The 19,668-nt window shown below is 39.0% G+C and overlaps 2 protein-coding genes across 2 annotated transcripts in view; one reads left to right on the top strand and one right to left on the bottom strand.

Moving 5' to 3' along the window:
• The first annotated feature begins 390 nt into the window (after positions 1–390).
• On the top strand, positions 391–4,877 carry rx2 (retinal homeobox gene 2). The gene is made up of 3 exons (XM_073491902.1): positions 391–673; positions 3,753–4,009; positions 4,440–4,877. The coding sequence occupies exons 1-3, from the start codon at positions 391–393 to the stop codon at positions 4,875–4,877; spliced, it is 978 nt and encodes a 325-aa protein (XP_073348003.1).
• Positions 4,878–10,623: 5,746 nt separating this feature from the next.
• The window catches only part of LOC141017209 (dynein axonemal heavy chain 8-like), a 29,040-nt gene continuing 19,995 nt past the window's right edge, over positions 10,624–19,668 (bottom strand). The window contains 29 exon segments of the mRNA XM_073491859.1: positions 10,624–10,987; positions 11,166–11,287; positions 11,528–11,717; positions 11,963–12,115; positions 12,199–12,355; positions 12,481–12,641; positions 12,744–12,845; positions 12,929–13,045; positions 13,239–13,394; positions 13,555–13,707; positions 13,805–13,878; positions 13,992–14,194; positions 14,289–14,404; positions 14,485–14,606; positions 14,691–14,881; positions 15,161–15,413; positions 15,522–15,627; positions 15,877–16,059; positions 16,145–16,300; positions 16,395–16,550; positions 16,647–16,818; positions 16,992–17,119; positions 17,212–17,349; positions 17,626–17,841; positions 18,073–18,240; positions 18,328–18,504; positions 18,797–18,900; positions 19,012–19,130; positions 19,250–19,476. Coding sequence (XP_073347960.1) covers positions 10,700–10,987; positions 11,166–11,287; positions 11,528–11,717; positions 11,963–12,115; positions 12,199–12,355; positions 12,481–12,641; positions 12,744–12,845; positions 12,929–13,045; positions 13,239–13,394; positions 13,555–13,707; positions 13,805–13,878; positions 13,992–14,194; positions 14,289–14,404; positions 14,485–14,606; positions 14,691–14,881; positions 15,161–15,413; positions 15,522–15,627; positions 15,877–16,059; positions 16,145–16,300; positions 16,395–16,550; positions 16,647–16,818; positions 16,992–17,119; positions 17,212–17,349; positions 17,626–17,841; positions 18,073–18,240; positions 18,328–18,504; positions 18,797–18,900; positions 19,012–19,130; positions 19,250–19,476 — 4,608 coding nt within the window. The 3' untranslated portion in view covers positions 10,624–10,699.

The raw sequence follows: 19,668 nt of genomic DNA, 5'->3' as shown, positions 1-19,668 counted from the left end.
AGTAATTTATCTTAATAAAACAAGGGAACCTCCCTGCTAGATATTCATTAAGATGTTTAATTTTACTACAACAATAACAATTAATAAGCCATTAAATGACTTATTAAATTTAAGAGCACGGATTTACTGTATTGTTTATGTCTTTTTTCTTTTCTCTCATTCCTTTACAGTCAAAGATGTGAGTTTGCTCTGCTTTGTGTCTACAATACATTCAGCCCCACTGAAGCATTCCTTGAAGGATACGGCCTTCACGCGTCACATACAGTAAATCTTCTCCATTGCATGTGAAGCTGAAAAACAGCTCTGCAAAACAACTGCTCTGCCTTGTCTGATTTGGTAGCATCTTGCTTAATTTTGCAAAGAAGAGATAAATTGTCTTCAAAGGCTCGGATGCATTTGTCAATGGATACTATGGGAATAGTGGACGATAGTTGCCTGGACAACTACGACATGGCAAAAGGTGCTGGGTCAAGTGCCGGAGGCAGGGTCCACAGTATCGATGTCATACTGGGATTCACTAAAGACCAGGACCCTTTACTGCATTCAGTAGGAGATGAGGAGAGCCAAAAAACAAACGTGGAAAACCTACAGCATCCTGAGAAGCAGGTCTCATCAGACCCATATGGGCATCTTCCAGAGCTGGGTGACAACTCCCAACAAGCTTCCTATCATGGTGAGTCTTTTCAGAAAAGAAACTAATGTCACTGACAAAAACTCTCTAATACATTTTTTTCAGTATTAATGTTGATCAGGAGATGTTGTCTTTAACTGTGCGACAAGTGGAATTAGGGCTGTACTAAGTCTGTCCGAGTCCCCTATGTCCGGTTTAAAAGTACTCCCACACAGTTTTCCCTCTGTGTTGGCATCACTTTAAGCAACCACTCTCATGATGACTTAGCTGAGGTTCTGAAATGACAGTGATGTGAAGTTATGTAAATATTAGTTATACTTGAGTCCTGAATTTGCCAAAACGAGCAATAACCGTGAGAGTTTTGGTGAGTGGAGAAGGAGAAGCATAGGACTACATTTAAGTGCATTTATCCCAGTCTTTTTTCAGAAATTCCATTTTATACATTTTGACGCTCACATATGCAGTACAATAACAGAGATACAAGGGCCAGCCAAAGAAAGATGGATACAAAGCAAATGGCACATAGTGCTAAAGACAATGTTAGCTTAGCTCATGAGTGTCTACGCTACACTGCTGAATCCTCATATTTCCCTTAAATGTCCCCTTTCATTGCTTTGAAGTTATTGAAAACCTACTTACGTTATCTGACATTATTACATATAGACTACTCCTAGAATCTATATTAAGCTTATTACTGTATGTCAAATAGAGATAATATTAAATGTATATTAGTTTACACACACACACACACACACACACACACGCACGCACGCACGCACGCACGCACGCACACGCACACACACACACACACACACACACCTGTAACAGGTCTTTCTGTTTTTCTCGTACACTGTTTCGCATGTGTAATATGAATGGATTCATCACACTTTTAGTGCCAGGGCTATGGTATCATTCATGCTAACTTAATGACACATCTACGTGGGGACCCAAGAATAATGTCATTAGTCACTGTGCTCTTTTTGCTACATCCATTGTTAGAAAGGGCCCTTCAGCTTGACATATTTGTTATCTTCTATCTTTGATATTGGGGGTGTTGAGCAAATTTTAAATAATATTCTATGGATTTGAGCAAACAGCAGGCTTTTGTAAGTAATGCACCCAGTGGTTGGTTTGAAAACAGTAGGTGTTTTTGTTTTATGTTCATTTTGGTTTTTTTTGTTTTTGCTAAAGAAAATACACAAGGCCCTTCAAATGTTAGAAACCTACTTGACAGATCTTGCAAAAAGCTGAACAGTTTGTTAGATCCATAAACAATTGCTCATATTGTCTCTCGGTGAGCCTGGATGTGGCCTCTTGTCGATTGGTCAACATAGAAGATTTTATATGCGTCCTGTGGACACCTGAAAACTATCTTAATAACTAAGGGATGCAATAATTCTTTGTATATGTAGGATTTAAGAAAGGATGACTGTCTATAAAGCAAAGGCCATCTATGCTTTATAGCTGAATATATGGACGGTGTATTGATATAGCAACAATGTATGTCAACATTATAAAACAGAGGCCACAACAGACAAAAGCTAATGAGTGAGCTATGACAGAGCAGGTCTGACCAATCGATGAGCATGAACAAATGGGAACCGGAATATACATTGCTATATGTGATGTATACTGTACATTAGTGATTTGCATTTCTTTGGAAGTGCTGATACTTTCTTCTGTCATAAAAAGTTTTCAATATCAGGTTCAACTGTGAAAAATCCCATCTTAACACAGCCTCTATTCTCCATGGAGACACATAATGAAAACCTACTGCCACTGTTTAAGGGTTTCGTAGATTTACAGCAATATTTTGCAAGACTTTTCCATGAGCCCTGAGGGAGAAATCTGATTTTAAAGACCTTTTTTGCTATATTTGCAATTCAATTTAGAAATTGAATTTAGAAAAACATTTTCATCACCACTTTTAACCACCTGTCAACACTTGCTCCTAAGACATGAGTGGTATGGCAGACCACACCACCTTTATATGGGTGCTTATTGTCTGTGACTGTCATAGTATAGTAACATGCCAAAGCCAAAGTGACTCCTATTCCGAAAGAGTGACTCCTGACCAACAATAAAACCTTCCTTGTGACAAAGTTATATCATGTTTAGCCTAGAGTTTCACATATTATGTTTAATAATAACATAATTCAAAGGGGATTGTGCTGATGTGTAAAATCTTTGATTGGTATATAAAAAGCAATCATCCCCTTCATTCCTTACTCATGGTGTATCCTTAAAAAAATAACTTGCTTTAAAGATTTCCCAAACTACTTTGAACACAAAGCTTTTGCTGCTTGGCATCATTATTCTAAATGATCCAATGATCTGTAGACCATTTTGCCTCAGCGATTTGGTATGATTAACAGGCTTTGGTGCATGACACACATGGCTCACTTGTCCTAATGTACATCCATTTAATCTGGACTATGACTGTTTACTCGGCTTGTGCAGAAGCCAACTAAAGTCCCTTGTTATTAGAGGAGGCGGGGACTCAAAGGTTTAAGTGGTAGCATCTGTTACTATGGGATTATTGCAAGGGAAGAATTCAGTGAAAGATGTGATATAATTTGGACTTGCCAAACCCCTGGTGTTTACAAGCCCTCAACTGTATAAAAGGCATCAGTCATTAAGCTGTTGTATCATGTGGAGAAAAGTTAGGATTTCACTTTTTGATCTGGCTGCTCTGAGAAATATTTGACCTATTATCTTAAGGTGTCAAAACTTTCATTAAAAAAAATGATTCAGTATGAATACAGACTGACCAAGTTGTCTTTGGAAAACCTTTGAGCTTCATTGATAGGTCATGTTAATACTCTTCTGTAACTCTTTTGTTACTCCTTGACTCAGAATTTTGTTTTTGCAGTTTTAAATGTACACTAGTCCTACCTCTCTAAGATCCTTCATTGGTCATTTGGTTCCAGCTTCCCTTATCCGTCCTTGCCTTTACTCAGCCAAATAAGATATGTCACGATGGTGGTGTTGCCAAAATTAAAGGACGGCTTACTGGCTTGATACCAGCTGCACACGATTTGGTTGTTTAGTTTTGGTAGGTGTTAATGGATATCAATTTTCTCACATCTTATTCAACTATGTATTCTGTCTTTCATTTTAGAATCTGACCTTTTCTCCGGTGACAAGTGTGATGAAGAAATGAGCAACCTACAGAAGGATTTGGACGATGCTGAGGGGTCTCCAGATCCCATTAAAGAGGAAGAACACACTAAAAAGAAACACAGAAGAAACCGTACAACCTTCACCACCTATCAACTTCATGAGCTAGAGCGAGCATTCGAGAAGTCCCATTATCCTGATGTCTACAGCCGTGAGGAGTTGGCAATGAAGGTTAACTTGCCTGAGGTCCGAGTTCAGGTAAGGACTACACTACAGAGAATATACTACAGGGAACTGCAGCTTCAATTTCTGGCTTGACATGTTTGCCTAATTGGGGCCGGAAATGCTAAGTAATTTATATTTTAAGATCCACAATTTATTCATCATTTAATCATCATTTTTTCTCATCCTTCCTTTTGCACCCAGCAGCAAAAACAACTACTTTGACACTTAATAAAACCACTCTTTCAAACCATAAATCTGTTCTACCGCAGATACAAGCTTTGAACGACATAAGGAGCAAATATCTATTTATTTCAGAGATGCTGAAAATTTATTTCAGAAAGTTTATTGGCAAAATACATTTGAAAGATTCTGACCTCTACGCCACCTAGTGGTAGTATCAGTGCTTTAGTCTCTCAGTGCCTCATGGCACCATTTCATCTCATCTTAATTTCTCTTTGTCCAGGTGTGGTTCCAGAATCGGAGGGCCAAGTGGAGACGTCAAGAGAAGATGGACACTAGCACTATGAAGCTTCATGATTCTCCCATGCTGTCCTTCAATCGTCCCCCGATGCCTCCAAGCGTGGGGCCAGTGGCCAACCCAATGCCCCTAGATCCCTGGCTTACCTCGCCCATCTCCAGTGCCACGCCCATGCATACCATCCCAGGATTCATGGGCTCACCACAGGGCCTGCAGCCTGCCTATCCAAGCCACAGCTTCCTCAACACACCACCTGGAATGGTCCAAGGTATGCAGCCAATGGGCCCTCCTCCCTACCAGTGCCCGCCCAGCTTCAACGATAAATACCCAATGGAGGACGACAGGAGTTCAAGCATCGCAGCACTCAGGATGAAGGCCAAAGAGCACATTCAGTCAATGGATAAAACCTGGCAGCACATGTGATCTGATGAGGAACTGTGGACAGATTTTTGAACTGCTCCCTTGAATGTTTACAAACTGCTTTTCTACTGTTTGTTTCATGTACCAGTGAAGAGAGTACATGACACCAAAGGAGTCATAAGCAACTCTAAAAATGAACTTCTTGTGAACTTTATTAAATTTCACTTTAAAAATGTGATTAAGTTTGAATGAACCATTTTATAGCTCAAGGGGTTTGGGAACAGACTTTTGTTTAAATAAGACAACATCTTCGACATGAATGTTTAAAACTTGGGCTAATTTTGTATATTTCTGATACATTTCAGACAGTACTGACAAACTGCAATCTAGTTTATCAGAGGCTAGGTAGAGCCACGCGGTCAGTAGGAGCAACGTTTTTCTATTTGGGCATATTACGTGATGAGAATGTTTGTCTTAATTGATGTATGTGCTTTTTTGTGGAAATAAGATATTTTTTATACAGAAATTAATATTGACCCCTTACTCTGTCTTCATATACCTGGGTATAAAATTTTCTTACTCCCTTGAAGTGAAAATATCTTCATGAAGATTAGTGAACGCTGTGCTTCGAGGGCATTTGCTGGAAAGAGTGTTCCTTATATGTCTCTTTGGTTTCAGTTTTATCTTTCTGTTTTCTGTCATTTTTTTATTGCACAAGTAAACTCTGACCAGCATTTTATAGTATATGTTCAGTTGCTTTGAAAGTCATTACATGTGATTATTTTAAAACCAATTATCTGAATTAAAATCAAGTTTAATTTGGTTTAAAGGCAAAATGTGTACTTTCTCAAAATTTAAATCATTAAACTGGCCTTTTGGAGAGCACCATGCCCTGATGGGGGAGGTTATCGGAAGTCACAGAGCATAATCTGGCTCGGAGGCTAATTTAAACAGACAAGCATACCTCTTAACACCTAATTACTGCTTTTAAAGCGATTAACCCCGGATTCTCAGCCATAGACAGAATGCCCTCAGATGCCCCTGAAAAACCCTTTTCAAGACCTGATTAACTTCGCTCCTCCCCTCAAACTTGACCATTTATCTTGTTTCAAATTTACAGATACGGCACAACATAATAATGTTTTTTTTTTGTTATGCACTATCTTAGTCCTCATCCTTATTGGTAAAGGATGCATCTCATGGCATTCATCAACATGATGCATCTCATGGCATTGTTGACAAAATATTCACTTAAGTCAGGTGGATTTAGAGTGAGAAAGTTAATGGGTGCTGGCAGCCTCTCTTACCTCTTGGAAGTAGCACAGTTTGATGTAACTGTTGGAGCACAACCAGAAGGAAATGACGTTGCACTGATGTTTGTCAGGGACAGAAGGTCATGGTGATGTTGCTTGTGTGTTTTATACTGTATGTTTTTATTTGCTGTGTGTGCTGCCATGCTTTGAGGGGAAATGATCTGGCAATGGAAGTCTCCTGTCAATACCATAATGAAGTGTAAGAAAGAGTTAGCATTTATATTACTACAAAAGTAAAACATAACTGTATATCATGGCCTTTAGAAATGGCAGCATCCATACTGTCAGTTTTATAGGGTTTGTTGTTTATTTTGTTATAATCCCTGTTGACAACAGTCAGACAAAAAGCCAAAGAAATAAAAAAGAACATGTCTTATGACTAGAAGACACATTTTCAAATTTGTGAGGATGTTAATTAATTTTAAATCATTTTTTTTCATCAATATCATTATATATGAATTTCTAGTTCTTTCAAGTTTTTAGAATGTGACTTTTATTTTCCATGTGCAAAACACAGAATAAAGTTACAGTAGCACCACTGTAGAAGCACTTTGATTGTGGATCTTGTTTTTCTTTCTACACATGCATTAGTGAGCCACCAAGATGACTTTGTGCCGTTAATGAGCGCTGGTGTACAATAGGCCATGTAAGCTGTGACAGACGAGCTGGCCTGATGGAAGCCTGTTGTGTTCGTCCAGGCCTGTGGACCTTTGCCAGGCCGTTAGACAGATGAAGCTCCACTCCATCAGGCCCAACCAGGGGTGTCAGGAGGCCCCGCCTGCTAGGCTGCAGAGGCCACAAGGGCTCAAGTTCTAATTGCCCTCCAGTAGCCTGTGTGGCTTAGCTGCTCCAATTTATTTTTAGATGGAAGTTTGTATAGAGGTCTTGTTTTGCATCTGAGTATTTTGCAATTGTATAAACAGGTAGACAATCTCAACTCAGTATTCACCATCTTTTGTGACACAGTCAAATTTTTTTTTCCATTAACACTGATCAAGTGATTTTGTCAGATGATTTAGAGGTAATGTGCTTTTACATGATCAATTCCTTTATTGTTTTATTATGTCATATCATATCCTCTCTGATTATTCGTTCTCTTATATTATTGTTTTTATCTATTGTCATTTGATTGGATTATTTTTTATTGCTATTGTAAAGCACTTTGTAACTTTGTTTTGAAAGGTGCAATAATGGATTATTATTATTATTATTACTATCATTATTCTTCTCTGAGGAGAAGAGGTGGTAATGAAAAAAAAAACTCTTCAATGTTCAGGATTACATTATTGTAATTTAAGGATAATATTGCACCAGGGCAGGAAATACAATAAGAGATACAGCTTGGAAAGTAGTAATGTTTTAATGCATGCACAATTATCAAGTAATTTTTTAGGATAGATGTTAATAGTGTCAGTGCTGAAGAAGTAAGACTAAACTATCAATGCCAACTGCTTGCCTAGGCAAGTAATAAGCTGATATGACATGTCTGATGTTAAGTTGGGTAAAACCTGAACCTGTGATCTTTTAGAATACACCATATAAAATAGGATCAAAACAAATATTGTCATAGCTTTTACCTTGTTTAATAAACTGCTTATGCTCAAAACCCGGAGGATGTTTAGCCACTTGATAGAGAAATTTACTGTCTAATTCTTTTAGACTTGTAAGTATTAATATTAGGTTTTAAGCCTGCTCAGTATTCATACCATTTATATGCCTCAGCAGTTTTGCATAATAAATCAGTGGAGAGGATGTAGATGAAAAGGCTATACTGTATTTAGTGATAACTCTCTCACCACACCTCTGTCAGAAAGACTTAATGTAGCAACATCCAGAATTTGCTAGAGACGCACTCAGAACTAGTAATTAATTACACACATTATTATGTTATTTTGCTTGGCCAAGCGTGACCTTCGCAGGGGCCAAGGCTCTAGTTAACAGGCTGACTAGCGGGACGTGGTCCACGGTGGAAATAATAAGGGAAAGGAGCGGAATTAATTGGGTTTGATTAAGAACACTTTTCAAAGGGACACCATTTTTCCCTCTTGACATAATTGGGGATCACTCAGGGGGTGGGGGGGATTTGATGCCTGGCGCCAGTTGCTCGTCTTCGCCCCACCATTCACTTTGAGAAAAAGGACATGCCAGTCAAACAGCACTCCCTCCCTTGCCTTGTACACATGTGAACAGCATGCACCGGCACACATGTTAATGGCTTAATTTTGCATTCAGTGCATTGACAAACATTCACTCCCAATAACTCATCTTAACCTTAAAGGCCCCCCTCCAGAGTTTTTTGGTATTTTTATGATGTTTCACATGTTTCTGAGTCCTTTCCTGGCAATGTTTCCTGGCAAATATTTTTTGACAAATAACTTAATTTTGCGCTCAAAGTCACAAAATTTAAGCTGCTGCCAATATGGATTATGACGTATCACTAAAGTAGAATCTGGGAGTCATTCATCATCCTCCAAGAGGGGTTATAATAGCAGCCTGGCTCCTTTAAGAAACAGGGAGTGAGTAGTATGTGGGTGGTTGAGCAAGAGAAGGAGAGATAGCTATAGTGACTGTGTTCAGAACAGACCAGTGTTAGCTACTGGAGCAGAGGGATTTAGTAGAGAAGTTGTCTAGTGGCAGTAAATGAAGAGTTCAGGTTACATTTTGACCATGAATGAATTCTGCAGCTCTTCAATACACAAGAAGAACTTCTGTTTGAGTGACAACTATCATTATCCTATGTCTAATCCATGCTAGTGATGTTGATCTTGCTAGAACGGCAGTCTGGATGCGATGGTAACTACATCTGAATATTAACCACGCCCCAATTCTCTGTTTGAGAAAGAACATTGACCGTTTACAGGAAGAAAAACTGACTGGAGGGAGACTTTGAGTACCAGTACTTTGAGTAGGCTGGCAACATAAGTTTTTCTCCAATATAAACAATCAGTTGGCATCAACTATCTTCCACTTAGCCATCGAATAGTTGCAGAGGGGTTTTCAAAATTACAGACTGCATAGTCAGACCTTTTATCTTCTATGGCAAAAATATATATTACTTTAATTTGTAATGTCAAAATAGTAATCCTTTTTAGTGGCATATGTGATTTTCTTGTATCTACCTGCCATCAGGTTAAAAAAGTCATACATTGCCTCTACCTCTTCCCCCTAAAAAATGTAACTAGCAAACATGCTTTTTCCATGAAGCTATTCTGAGGACTAACAATAGAAAAGTATACAGCTCAAATGAAACTGCTGTAAATTTTAATCTCTCACTGCTGTTACATGTCTTTTTTTTAAATACAAAAAGTATTTTATACAAAAAGTGACATTATGAGCAGTGTTAACATCAAACCGTTTTTGTAATGATCTGTTTATGTAATTATTGGGCATTTTTTTGGTTGTCTCCTCTTGACTGGTCAGAAGCACATTTTTACAGGGAGTGACTAATAAGAGCTTATAATATCTGTACTGTAATTACTGTTACTGAACAAGTACTCTTGGAGGGGTTACCTGCATTTTGGTGCTGGTTTGAGGTGGGGCCTGAGTTGTCTGCTGGTTGCCTTTGTCTTGTGCGGTGTTGGGGCTTAGAGGCTTTATCTCTACTCTCATTCTGTATACAAAATCAAGTGTCAGCATCAACATCTCATTCCTTTCACAAAAAGCAACAAGCTCAAATAGGAGATTACTTTCTTACATTGAAAACAGGGTTCTTGACAGGATGACATGGCAAGCTACATGGTGGTCAAATTGACAGTTCTGTCCACAGTTGATGTGATCCGTCTACATTGTTTGAAGCTATCCAGCTGCATCAGGTCCTGTAAATACAGAACAGTCTGGAGGTATTTACAGGTTCCTTTGGGGTTATGTATTGACAGTTTGTCTGATTGTTATGTTACCTTAACTTGTACAGTGGTCCAGGATCCAGCTGGTCTGACTGCTCACACTGCTTCTACAGTGTGTGCATGAATCTCTGCCAATTTCCCTCTTTCATTCTTGTTTGTGAGTTTTTTCACTGTCATTCTTAGTTTGAGACTGCTGAATTTTTTTACACATTAGGTTTTAATGTACTTTGAGGACCGTTTTTGAATTACGATGGTGAGGAGGTGGAAGCCATGAAGTTACCAACTTTGGAAGTAAATGGATAGTGTTGAATATTCTATTCTACATTGCACTGAGGTTCATGACTTGATTCTTCCAGGTGTGATTTATAAAGGAGGATGTCCACATGTTAAGATAGGGTTGCATGAATATGTGATTGACCTAAATGCAAAATACATGCAAGTCAATTCATATTTAAAATGATATTCTCAAAGACCAGTATCTTAACTGTAGTGATGCTTACATGAATGGTACCTCCTCCAGAATATAATTGTCAAGCCTCTAATGTCAGACAATGAATTAATCAATCAAAATTAAAGAAGTGTTGATATTAATGGCATGACTAGATTTACCCACAGCTTTCAGACCTTTCTGATTGAAGTATTTCAGCAGTGTGGTAGTGATCAGACATTTAAAATCATTTATTTTTCCTTTTAGTGATTTTACACATTAACATACACATGCAACTATCTATCATTTGATGTCGCAGAGCAGGGCAACCCCACGCAAAATCCAATGGTCTGGTGACTGGATGGTAGGTAACACCACTGCTGTGATGTAATTCAGGTCTGTGCGCCTTGGTTTCTTGTAGATGGGGCAGACATACAGCTTAGGATCCACCGGGGCAGTGGAGTTGACGGCAAACATGTGTATGGCAGGCAAGGGTGTGAAAAGCACTTTGGGTGAGGACTCGATGAGATGGGTGTGCTTCCTGTCCCAGCTAGCGCCATCCAGGTAAAGACCATAAACATAAACTCCCTCCTGTTGAGAAAGATAGTCAGTGACAGAATAAACTTCAATTGTTCACTTGTCTCAAAATCAAAACAAGAAGACAGTCGTGCTTAGTGCAATGTCTGACACAAAGTTTATCATTTATGTAAGTGGAGGTTGAATTTGAGATTGATATATTATTTATATTTATCTGTATTTTTTGACTTACTGTAGGCGAGGCAGTGATTTCCTCCTTTGTCTGCTTCAGTACTTTGTTATGCAGGGTGACTGTGTCCAGAGCCCAGCCTTTGTTTGCCCTTGTTACTTCTTGTCTCATAGCTGTTAGAAACCCTGCAAACATCCCCCAGGAAAGACAGCATGAGTCTGATATCAAACAGCCCCAACTGATGATGACTGGAGATCTCCATTTTAACACATCTTACCACTGACAAACTCAAAATGTTTCAATCAACTGAAATGAATCTGTTGGGATTCATTTATTTTTCTTTAAATTCATAAATCATAACCAGCTAAAAGTCCTTTGTAGTACATTTTATAATACCTTACTCTGAAAAAAGAAAAGTTACTCACCCTGTGGGTTGAAGAAGCCTGTCATCCAAAAAGTTTTGGGTCTTCCTTCAAACACCCAGCTATGGAACTGTTTGTTTCTCTCTAGAAGCTCTGTGAACCAAAAGCCCAGTGTGGATGACTCCCAGGAGATTTTCCTCCACAGGTTTGGTACACGGGCATCAAAAATATTGTCCAGGGCATCACGGAGGTTCTAGGAGTCCAGTACAGAGCAGTAGTTACACAGCTAGTTTAATCATCATATTCTTAAGGAAATAAACAGATTTTTGCACTTAACATTAAAAATGAAACATTTCAGTAATGCAATATGGAAAAATTCAGTCAATATAACTTGTTGAAAAAAAAGGTTGGAACGGAATTACACACATCTACTGAAGTGAGCAAACAAACAGCGCTGGTGTTTAAGAGTGAGTAAATGTGATTAATCAGTAATCTCACCTCGCTCATTATGATAGTACCATCAATGGCCAGCTTCAGGTCAGTCAGACTAATCCGCACCACACTGATGATCCTTTGCATTCGATCCACCTCCTGACGTAAGAAGATGTTCATTGGGTTCAGAACTCCCATCTTCAACAGCCTGGCTTTGACCTTAACCCATAAGAGGTGCAGAGTTTAGATTTCAGTTGGTGCACGAATTGTTGACTGAAACAATGATGATCCAACAAACTGACCTCATGTGGCACATAATACGGGGGCAGTTTGTCCAACATGTCTTTCGCCATATTGTAAACAATTGACTCCCGAGTGTCTCCTGATCCCCCTCCACCTTCCTTGGGCTGGATATTTGTGATTGTGTCAAGCACCTCAGCAGATGTGTTTGTTTGATACCTATTAAACATCGAACCAAAGCATGAATGCTATAATCAGTTACACATTATAATTACACATCGTAATATCGCACATTATAAGCACAGTATCTGTATCATTAATAGTTTAGGTTAATGGGTTCTTACGTGATATCAGCATTAGGATGTAGCCCCAATGCTTGGGGTGAATCCATAATGGGTAAGCTCTCAATGTGTTTCATGTACTGCTTTACTGTCTTGCACACTGGAATTTTGTAGCCCGTGTAGAAGCAAAACGATGGGTTAAACATCTCTTTACTGAACCACACCTGTAATGAGGAACACCCATTCACATTTACTGGAACAAATAACAAAAATAGACTGATCAAGAAGATGTAACATATGGATAAACACAAAAATGTGATTATTACGCGTGCAAAACAATTGAGTAGACGTTTGTCATAGTCATCTGTAACCCTTCCTCCATATTGCACTTCCGCTAGCATGTATCGCACAGTTACCCATGACACATCCTGAGGCGGAAAAAAGCACATGATAAGTGAGGGGAAATAATGAGAAAATCTTTATAGTTAAATCGCTTTTGCAGAATCCTCACCTTCTTGGGACCACAATCATCTAAGTGTTTCTCAACAAACTCAACACTTGCAGTGAAATCAGCAGAGTTGAACTCATATGGTATGTTCCAACCCAGTGGTCCAAATTTGCGGCGTTCCTAAAAAAAAAGAAAAAAAAGAAAAAAGGAAGCAATGAAACACATGAATACACATAAAATAAACTCAATGTTATTAGAAAAACACAATCATGGATTTACTGCTGTGAACTCACTGGCATGTTTTACATTTTAAAAAATGACTCAATCAAATTGGCTATCAGATGAATTTCAGTGACCTTGGAATGGACAGTACCTGCACAGCAGTGTGGAGAAAGGCCACACTGTACAGAATGGGCTTCCACTGGGGAAGGTTACTGACTTCTAGCTGGTTCTGTGAAATTCCTGCAAATGTTCGTTTCAAACCAGCACGCACTCCCTGAGGTGGATCGTTGGTAAACTTGATAGAAGACTGAAGGTGAAGAGGTGAGAAAAAATGCTACTTCAACTCTAAGCTTGTACATGTATCTAATTTCACCACAGCATTTGTAAAGGTTGGGTCAAGAAGTAAAGTGATTCATGAAGTAATGGATTTATTCAACACCTTACATAAAAGCTTTATGAAGTCTCACCTGTAGGAGTGTTATGGAGAATAGATTGTGTGGTTCTGTGGTGATCCACACCCTGAAAGTATCATGCGTGGTTTCTGCAGTTGTGATAGTTTCTAACAACTCATCCATAAACTCCAGGCCCAGGTGGCAATTTTGCAGAAGGACCCAGCCTCCCTACACATACAGAAAACAGACAAGGAAACATTGTCAGCTATCACTTTAAATCACTTTAACCATTTTTACAACGTACAACTTAACTTCGAATACACACGTGTGTCATTGATGTCTGAACAAGCTTCCTTGCATGCACCTCTTGACCTTGCCCCATGGATATAGCTCTGCATTCTAAAAGACATGACAATGTGATGGGATCACAACATGCAGCACATGGAGGATTTCTCAAGGTTAAGATGCGAAGCTTATAAAAGTTCTCTGTTTAAAAGGGCAGTAAAGCTCACCAAGTTCAAGTGTCTTAGCAAGTGCTTCAATTTGTTCAGTAGGATCTGAGCCCATAGAGAGGAAGCAAATTAGAGGGGTGCGAGGGTCGCTCTCCCCCCATGTGCTGTGAAGGTTCAAAATGACTGGCTCAGCAAACCTCAAGCCCATGGCCTCTCCAACATACTTTCTGGCCTGAGACAAGGTACGGTCAGGGCACCAGGACCTGTGAAAGAAACAGCTTGTTAGAATATTGTATTCTATGTCATACTGTATTTGAACACATAACATAAGCAACATTAGTGGCAGTAGGATCCAACCTTATTAGCAGAAGTTTATGGAAGACATCAAGGGCATTGTATTCATCTGGTATGACACCCTCCTCTGGGGCATCAAGATCGACCCATGCTTTCCAGGGTTTCCCACTTTGAGACACCTTCAAAATATATTAATAGTAAAAACTAAGGAAACTTTAACGGATGATTCAGATTTATGATCCATTGAACTTAAGATCACCTGTTTTATGATGTTAGTGAACTGTGGCAATTTGCTAAGTTCCACCAAGTTTAGCCAGACCATATCCAGGATCCAACTGAATGGCTTTGGAGGGCATGTCTTCAGGTCAAGAGCTGCACCACCTGTTTGTATATTCAAAGAAGTTGTTACGTCATAAGATGCTATAAAAGAAGCATTTAATTAAAAGGCAGAGATAATTATCTTACCTTTAATAAGAATCTGAAATTTGTTATGCTCGATTTTGTTATTCTGTAAGTCAATCTTGAGGGTGAGCAAGAGTGTGAAGATGAACTTGTGGTTTTCATACAGGCCTCTCACTGTGTATCTAAACACCTCATAAGTCAGATATTCAATGATGTTTGCAATTCGCTTCTGAGTTTTAGAGGACTTCTCGGACCTGCAAAAGCATATTCATGCAAATTAGAATTGTAAACAGAGGAGTGATAGAGACAAAGACGGTGTGCAAGTGGACAAAGTACAGGTGAAGAGTACTATATCACAAAGTTGCTGGTTATTAGACTAACCAAGCCAGGGTTGGTTTAATTTAACTCAGAGTTAATATTTAACATACTCCAGTGTGGGACATAAGATACGCTATTGCAGTCCAATGCTTCATCCTCCAAATAACCCCAAGATTGTTCAGACATACATTAAACCAGTTTTAATGAAACCATACCTTGCCAGTGACAGGTCAAAGATTTTGAGGAACTGACCCAGGGACGTCTGGTACATGACATTGACCATGCTCATCTCTGTGATGAGGAAGTAAAGGATGCTGCCTCGGGAGGCAACCGGACGATATTCTGCTTGAGCTTTTTTAATCTTTTCCTCTGCATCTGCTGCAACACTGAGCTTTGCACTAACTTCAGCAGCAGTTTTCTTAGTTGTACTCAAAATGCCGATCATGGAGTCATCATCAACCAAGGAACCTTTGATAACACAAACAGAAACACTTTTTTATTTTTAGAAATGTATAAAAACGTTACACATATGGCCTTGAAGAAACCGGCATTGACCTAGAACAGAAACTTTTGTACCTTTTGTGCTGCTGAGTTTGTACAGCAAGTTGTCCTCCAATTCCTGCATCTTTCTCTTATTGGCAGTTACATCCTCAATTAGCTTTAGTCTTTTTGCTTCTAGTTCCTGTTACAAGAATTATAAAAACTCATAACTTAGCACAACAAAACTTCAGCTAAAAGCACAATAATGTATTCAGCTAGCCTGACACAACAGACTCCATTGGGAAGCTGCCACATGATGCCCCTAACATACGTTGCTGGGTCATGGGCTGACCTTGTTACAGCTGTTGCAGCCATTTAATTATTTATCACTTATAATAAATCCAAGTTAAGAAAACGTGTTTAGTACACCATGGAAAAAAGAGACACTTGCATGTTTCTCTTCAAGGACGACACGACCGAGTAGCTGGTTCTCAAGGCCCTTCATGTTTACAGTGAAATCAATGATGGATGTCTTGGCACTGACTTCTGGGGTGTATGCGGGATTAGGCAGTTTGGTGGTTATATAGAGTTGGAAGCCATCCATCACATTTACTTCTTTGTCCCCCACTTTGACCTACAAAAGACAAATCCAAGTATTTAAGAGAGGACACATTTTACAGTAGTATTTTTGAGTTTAAGTGGGCACTACAGCAGATTACCTTGAAGCTGGTCCCAGATTTGATGAAGTTTTTCTCAAGGACATTGTCAAGGGCAGGGTCCAGATCCTCATACACATCTTCAATAAGCAGTGGGCGACCCAAGGAAAGACAGTCTTCCAAATGAGTGCGAAAGAATTTGTGATTCAGTGATGTCACCTGAAAGATAGATAACAGATTATTCCGTACCAAATGACCCCAAACATCTTATTTGTGTGAAAATGGCACAATTCCATTGCATTTCCCTATGTACTTGGAATGAATTAGCCTTTTCTTTTTCCTTAATCCAAGCCTTTCCCTGAGTCTGGGGATCGATGAGGAGGGGATATCTTGTAGCCTTTGTGACGATGATGCCATTCTGCACAGATAAGTCATCTGCTGGGAGTCCTTGAAGGTTCCACTCACTTATCTTAAATATAAATAGAAGTGTGAATGTGTTTCATCACATGAATGACTTCATGTGGAGCTAATAGTGAGATAAATTAAAATTAGATTTTGGTCTTACAGTAGGAGGATCCACCAAGGCAGAAATGAGGTTGAGCTTTTCTGTAAAAGGGATTTTATGTTTCCTGAGCTCAGCCTCCCAGGTCTTTTTCAACAGCATATCACGGAAACTCTGGTTGAACGGCCCACAGTAAGATAAGAAGCCAGTGAGCTGAAGCACATCACCCACAAGTCTGCCAAGAAAAAAAGGAGATGAACTCATTTCAATACTTTCATACTCAATATAAATTGCAAATCTCCCTGAATAAGCCAGTCCCAATCAGAAAAATGAATGTCCCCTAAAATTGATGCATACTTTGGAAATATTATTTTTAAATGGTAAATTCAGTTTTTCTTTGTAACCTACCTGTTGATCTGTGATTTAAATTCTTTGCTTTGTTCTATCCAGCGAACTTTTTCTCCACTGAGTCCATCAATAAGTGCAGATGCAGCCTGCATTTTATTCCTACACATCTCAGCGTCATCCAACAAGTCCTAAAAAACATGATCTTATAAGTGACACACAATTTCAATTTCCAGGTTAAAGGTGATTCAATATGAAATATGTTAATAAGGTTGAACCACACCTTTTTCTCTTTCATAGCAGCATCACATTTGGCCTTGACTTTGTCAAACTCTGCTTGCTTTTCAGCCAGCTGAGCCTCAGCCTTGCCTAGCTTATTATTAGCCACCTTCAGCCGTCCTTCCTGAACGACTAGGTTAGCCTATAAACAAACAAATAATATTGAAGTTCACAAAACAATGGTGCACAGCAGATGGCATATAAAAGAAGTCAATCAAGAAGAAGCATTTTATCATTATAATATTTGTGTCTACAATGGAATCTATAACTACAATTCCTGCACTATTCGCCTAAAATGGACATGAACACTCTAGGCTTAAAACTTAACATCTGTTCCCATTTTATTAAGTACAATAGTCTACTATGCCTGATAAATATAGAAAATATGATTAGCTTCAATGATGCAGATGAACTTTACCTTGAGTGGCAACACTTCTTTGTTGATGCCAAAGAAGGTGGCCATAGCCTTGGTCCATGCTAGCAGACCAGCTACACTACCACATACTTTCTTGGCATTTTCCATTGTGTAATCTTCCATGTCAAAGTACGTCTGCAGCAGTTCAACCATTTCCTCATTAATTTTCTCCTTTGGAAACGTCTTGAGGGACGTCATAAAACCAGTGCCACTAATAAGCTTAAGAGGGAGGGAAAATGTGATAGAAGGGAACCATTAGTAACTTCATAATGTTGATTATTATTATTATCACTGTTAGTATTATCAACACAACAGAACATGTGTATTGGAACTTTCGCACAGACAATAGTCATATCTCTTTATATAGGTCCACAGAAAGCACTCAGTGTGCTGGTTCTGAGTACTTGGAGCAGTATCCCATTGAAATTGAATACAAATGTATTTTGTTACCTTTAGTGCCTCTGCCCATGATGGCTTAATACACTGTAGATCTGGATCAATACGGACAGTGTCCAACTTCTTTTGGAATAAAAGCAGGCAGCAGTCCATAATCCTCATGATCAGATGTGGAGGCTTGGCCAATTTTCTCACAGTGGCAATATCACCTGAAGTGACGGTCTGTTAAAATTTTAGGGTAAATTTTGTCATGCACTGTACACACTATGGTGTAAATACACAAATATGTTCAAGTTACACAAATCTCACATTCAGTGCAGCTTCAGCCTCTTCTAAAGCTGGTTTGGCAGCCTCTAGTTTCTCCTCAGCAATAGCTTTCTCTTTACCAATTCCATCCACAATTTTCTGGGCTTTATCCTTCACAACCTGCACCTCATTCTTCACAATGGTAGCAGCTTCAGCAATGACTGTCACCTCTGCCACCACCTATGTGAACGCAACAGAACATGTGTCGCATAATAAATAGTATCACATACAGTATGTCATTATGTCCATGAGCTGTTGTCATTTAACCAGGGGCAGATATTCATACTACCATGAAAATGATTTGCATAACTGCCTTTAACCAATTAATGACCTTATTTTATTTTTTGCCATGGCCAATATGTGCCATACTTGCTACAACAATATGTCTGTCTTTATGTCACTTCATTCTGATTTCAAAAATCTATACATGCTTATCTTGTGTAGGTTCATGGGAGGCTGTACTATTAGTTACCTTGTCAGCTTTGGCAGATGCTATAGCCAGTTCTTTTTCCTTGACTTGAAGATCTTTGGATAGTTGAGCAACAGACTTACTAGCCTCCATCAGTTTGGCCAAACCTGGAAATCATTAACACCTTTAAAAATCCTTTCCCTCTGTAGATGTGGCAAAGTTGCCCATGCATGCAATCTTTTGTAGCATGTCAAAGCCTTGCTGCTAAGTATCCTTACCCAAATTCATGCGTTCTGCTAGCGTGTTGATATAGTTGTGCTTCTCAGCGTACAGTGTTTTGTAACCATTAATAAATGAGAGGTAGGATTTAGGGGTGACATGGGTTCTTCTTCGGAACCTGAAAGACGAAACAGCATCAACTTTAAATTAATGTATGTCTCAAGACAAAAAACTTGAGAATATCTGGATATAAATAATTAAACTGCAAAACTGTAAACTTAGAGGTGCATGTTGTACCTTTCAAAGTAGCTTTCACAGGTTTCAGATACTTTGTCATGGTATGTACCCATGGTGGACACCAAAGAAGCTTTCACATCGGGAGAGCAAACCATTGGAAACTCTGATAACAAATAGTTGGACACAGCCACCAGAGCCTCATTGGGCCAAGGGGTGAACCAGTCCATGGTGCAGCCAGAAATTAACCCTGGAAACTTCAGAGATCTGGAGCGAAACTTCTGCCCCACCTATCAAGGAGAGAAAATACAATCCATCTCAAATGAGAATATTCGATTATGCAGGGGTTCATGTGTAATAAAACAGTTCAAAATAAGCATACATGAACAAATACAGGATCCTGAAGTATGAAAATACAGTAGGTAGTAATAAACAAAGTATCTGAATACCTTTAAGCTTATGGGTATTTTATATACAAACTC

This window comes from Pagrus major, chromosome 21, assembly GCF_040436345.1.
Source record: "Pagrus major chromosome 21, Pma_NU_1.0".
Lineage (NCBI taxonomy): Eukaryota > Metazoa > Chordata > Actinopteri > Spariformes > Sparidae > Pagrus > Pagrus major.
Note: the sequence above shows the minus strand (reverse complement) of the source record. Positions and strands in the feature narration are given on the sequence as shown.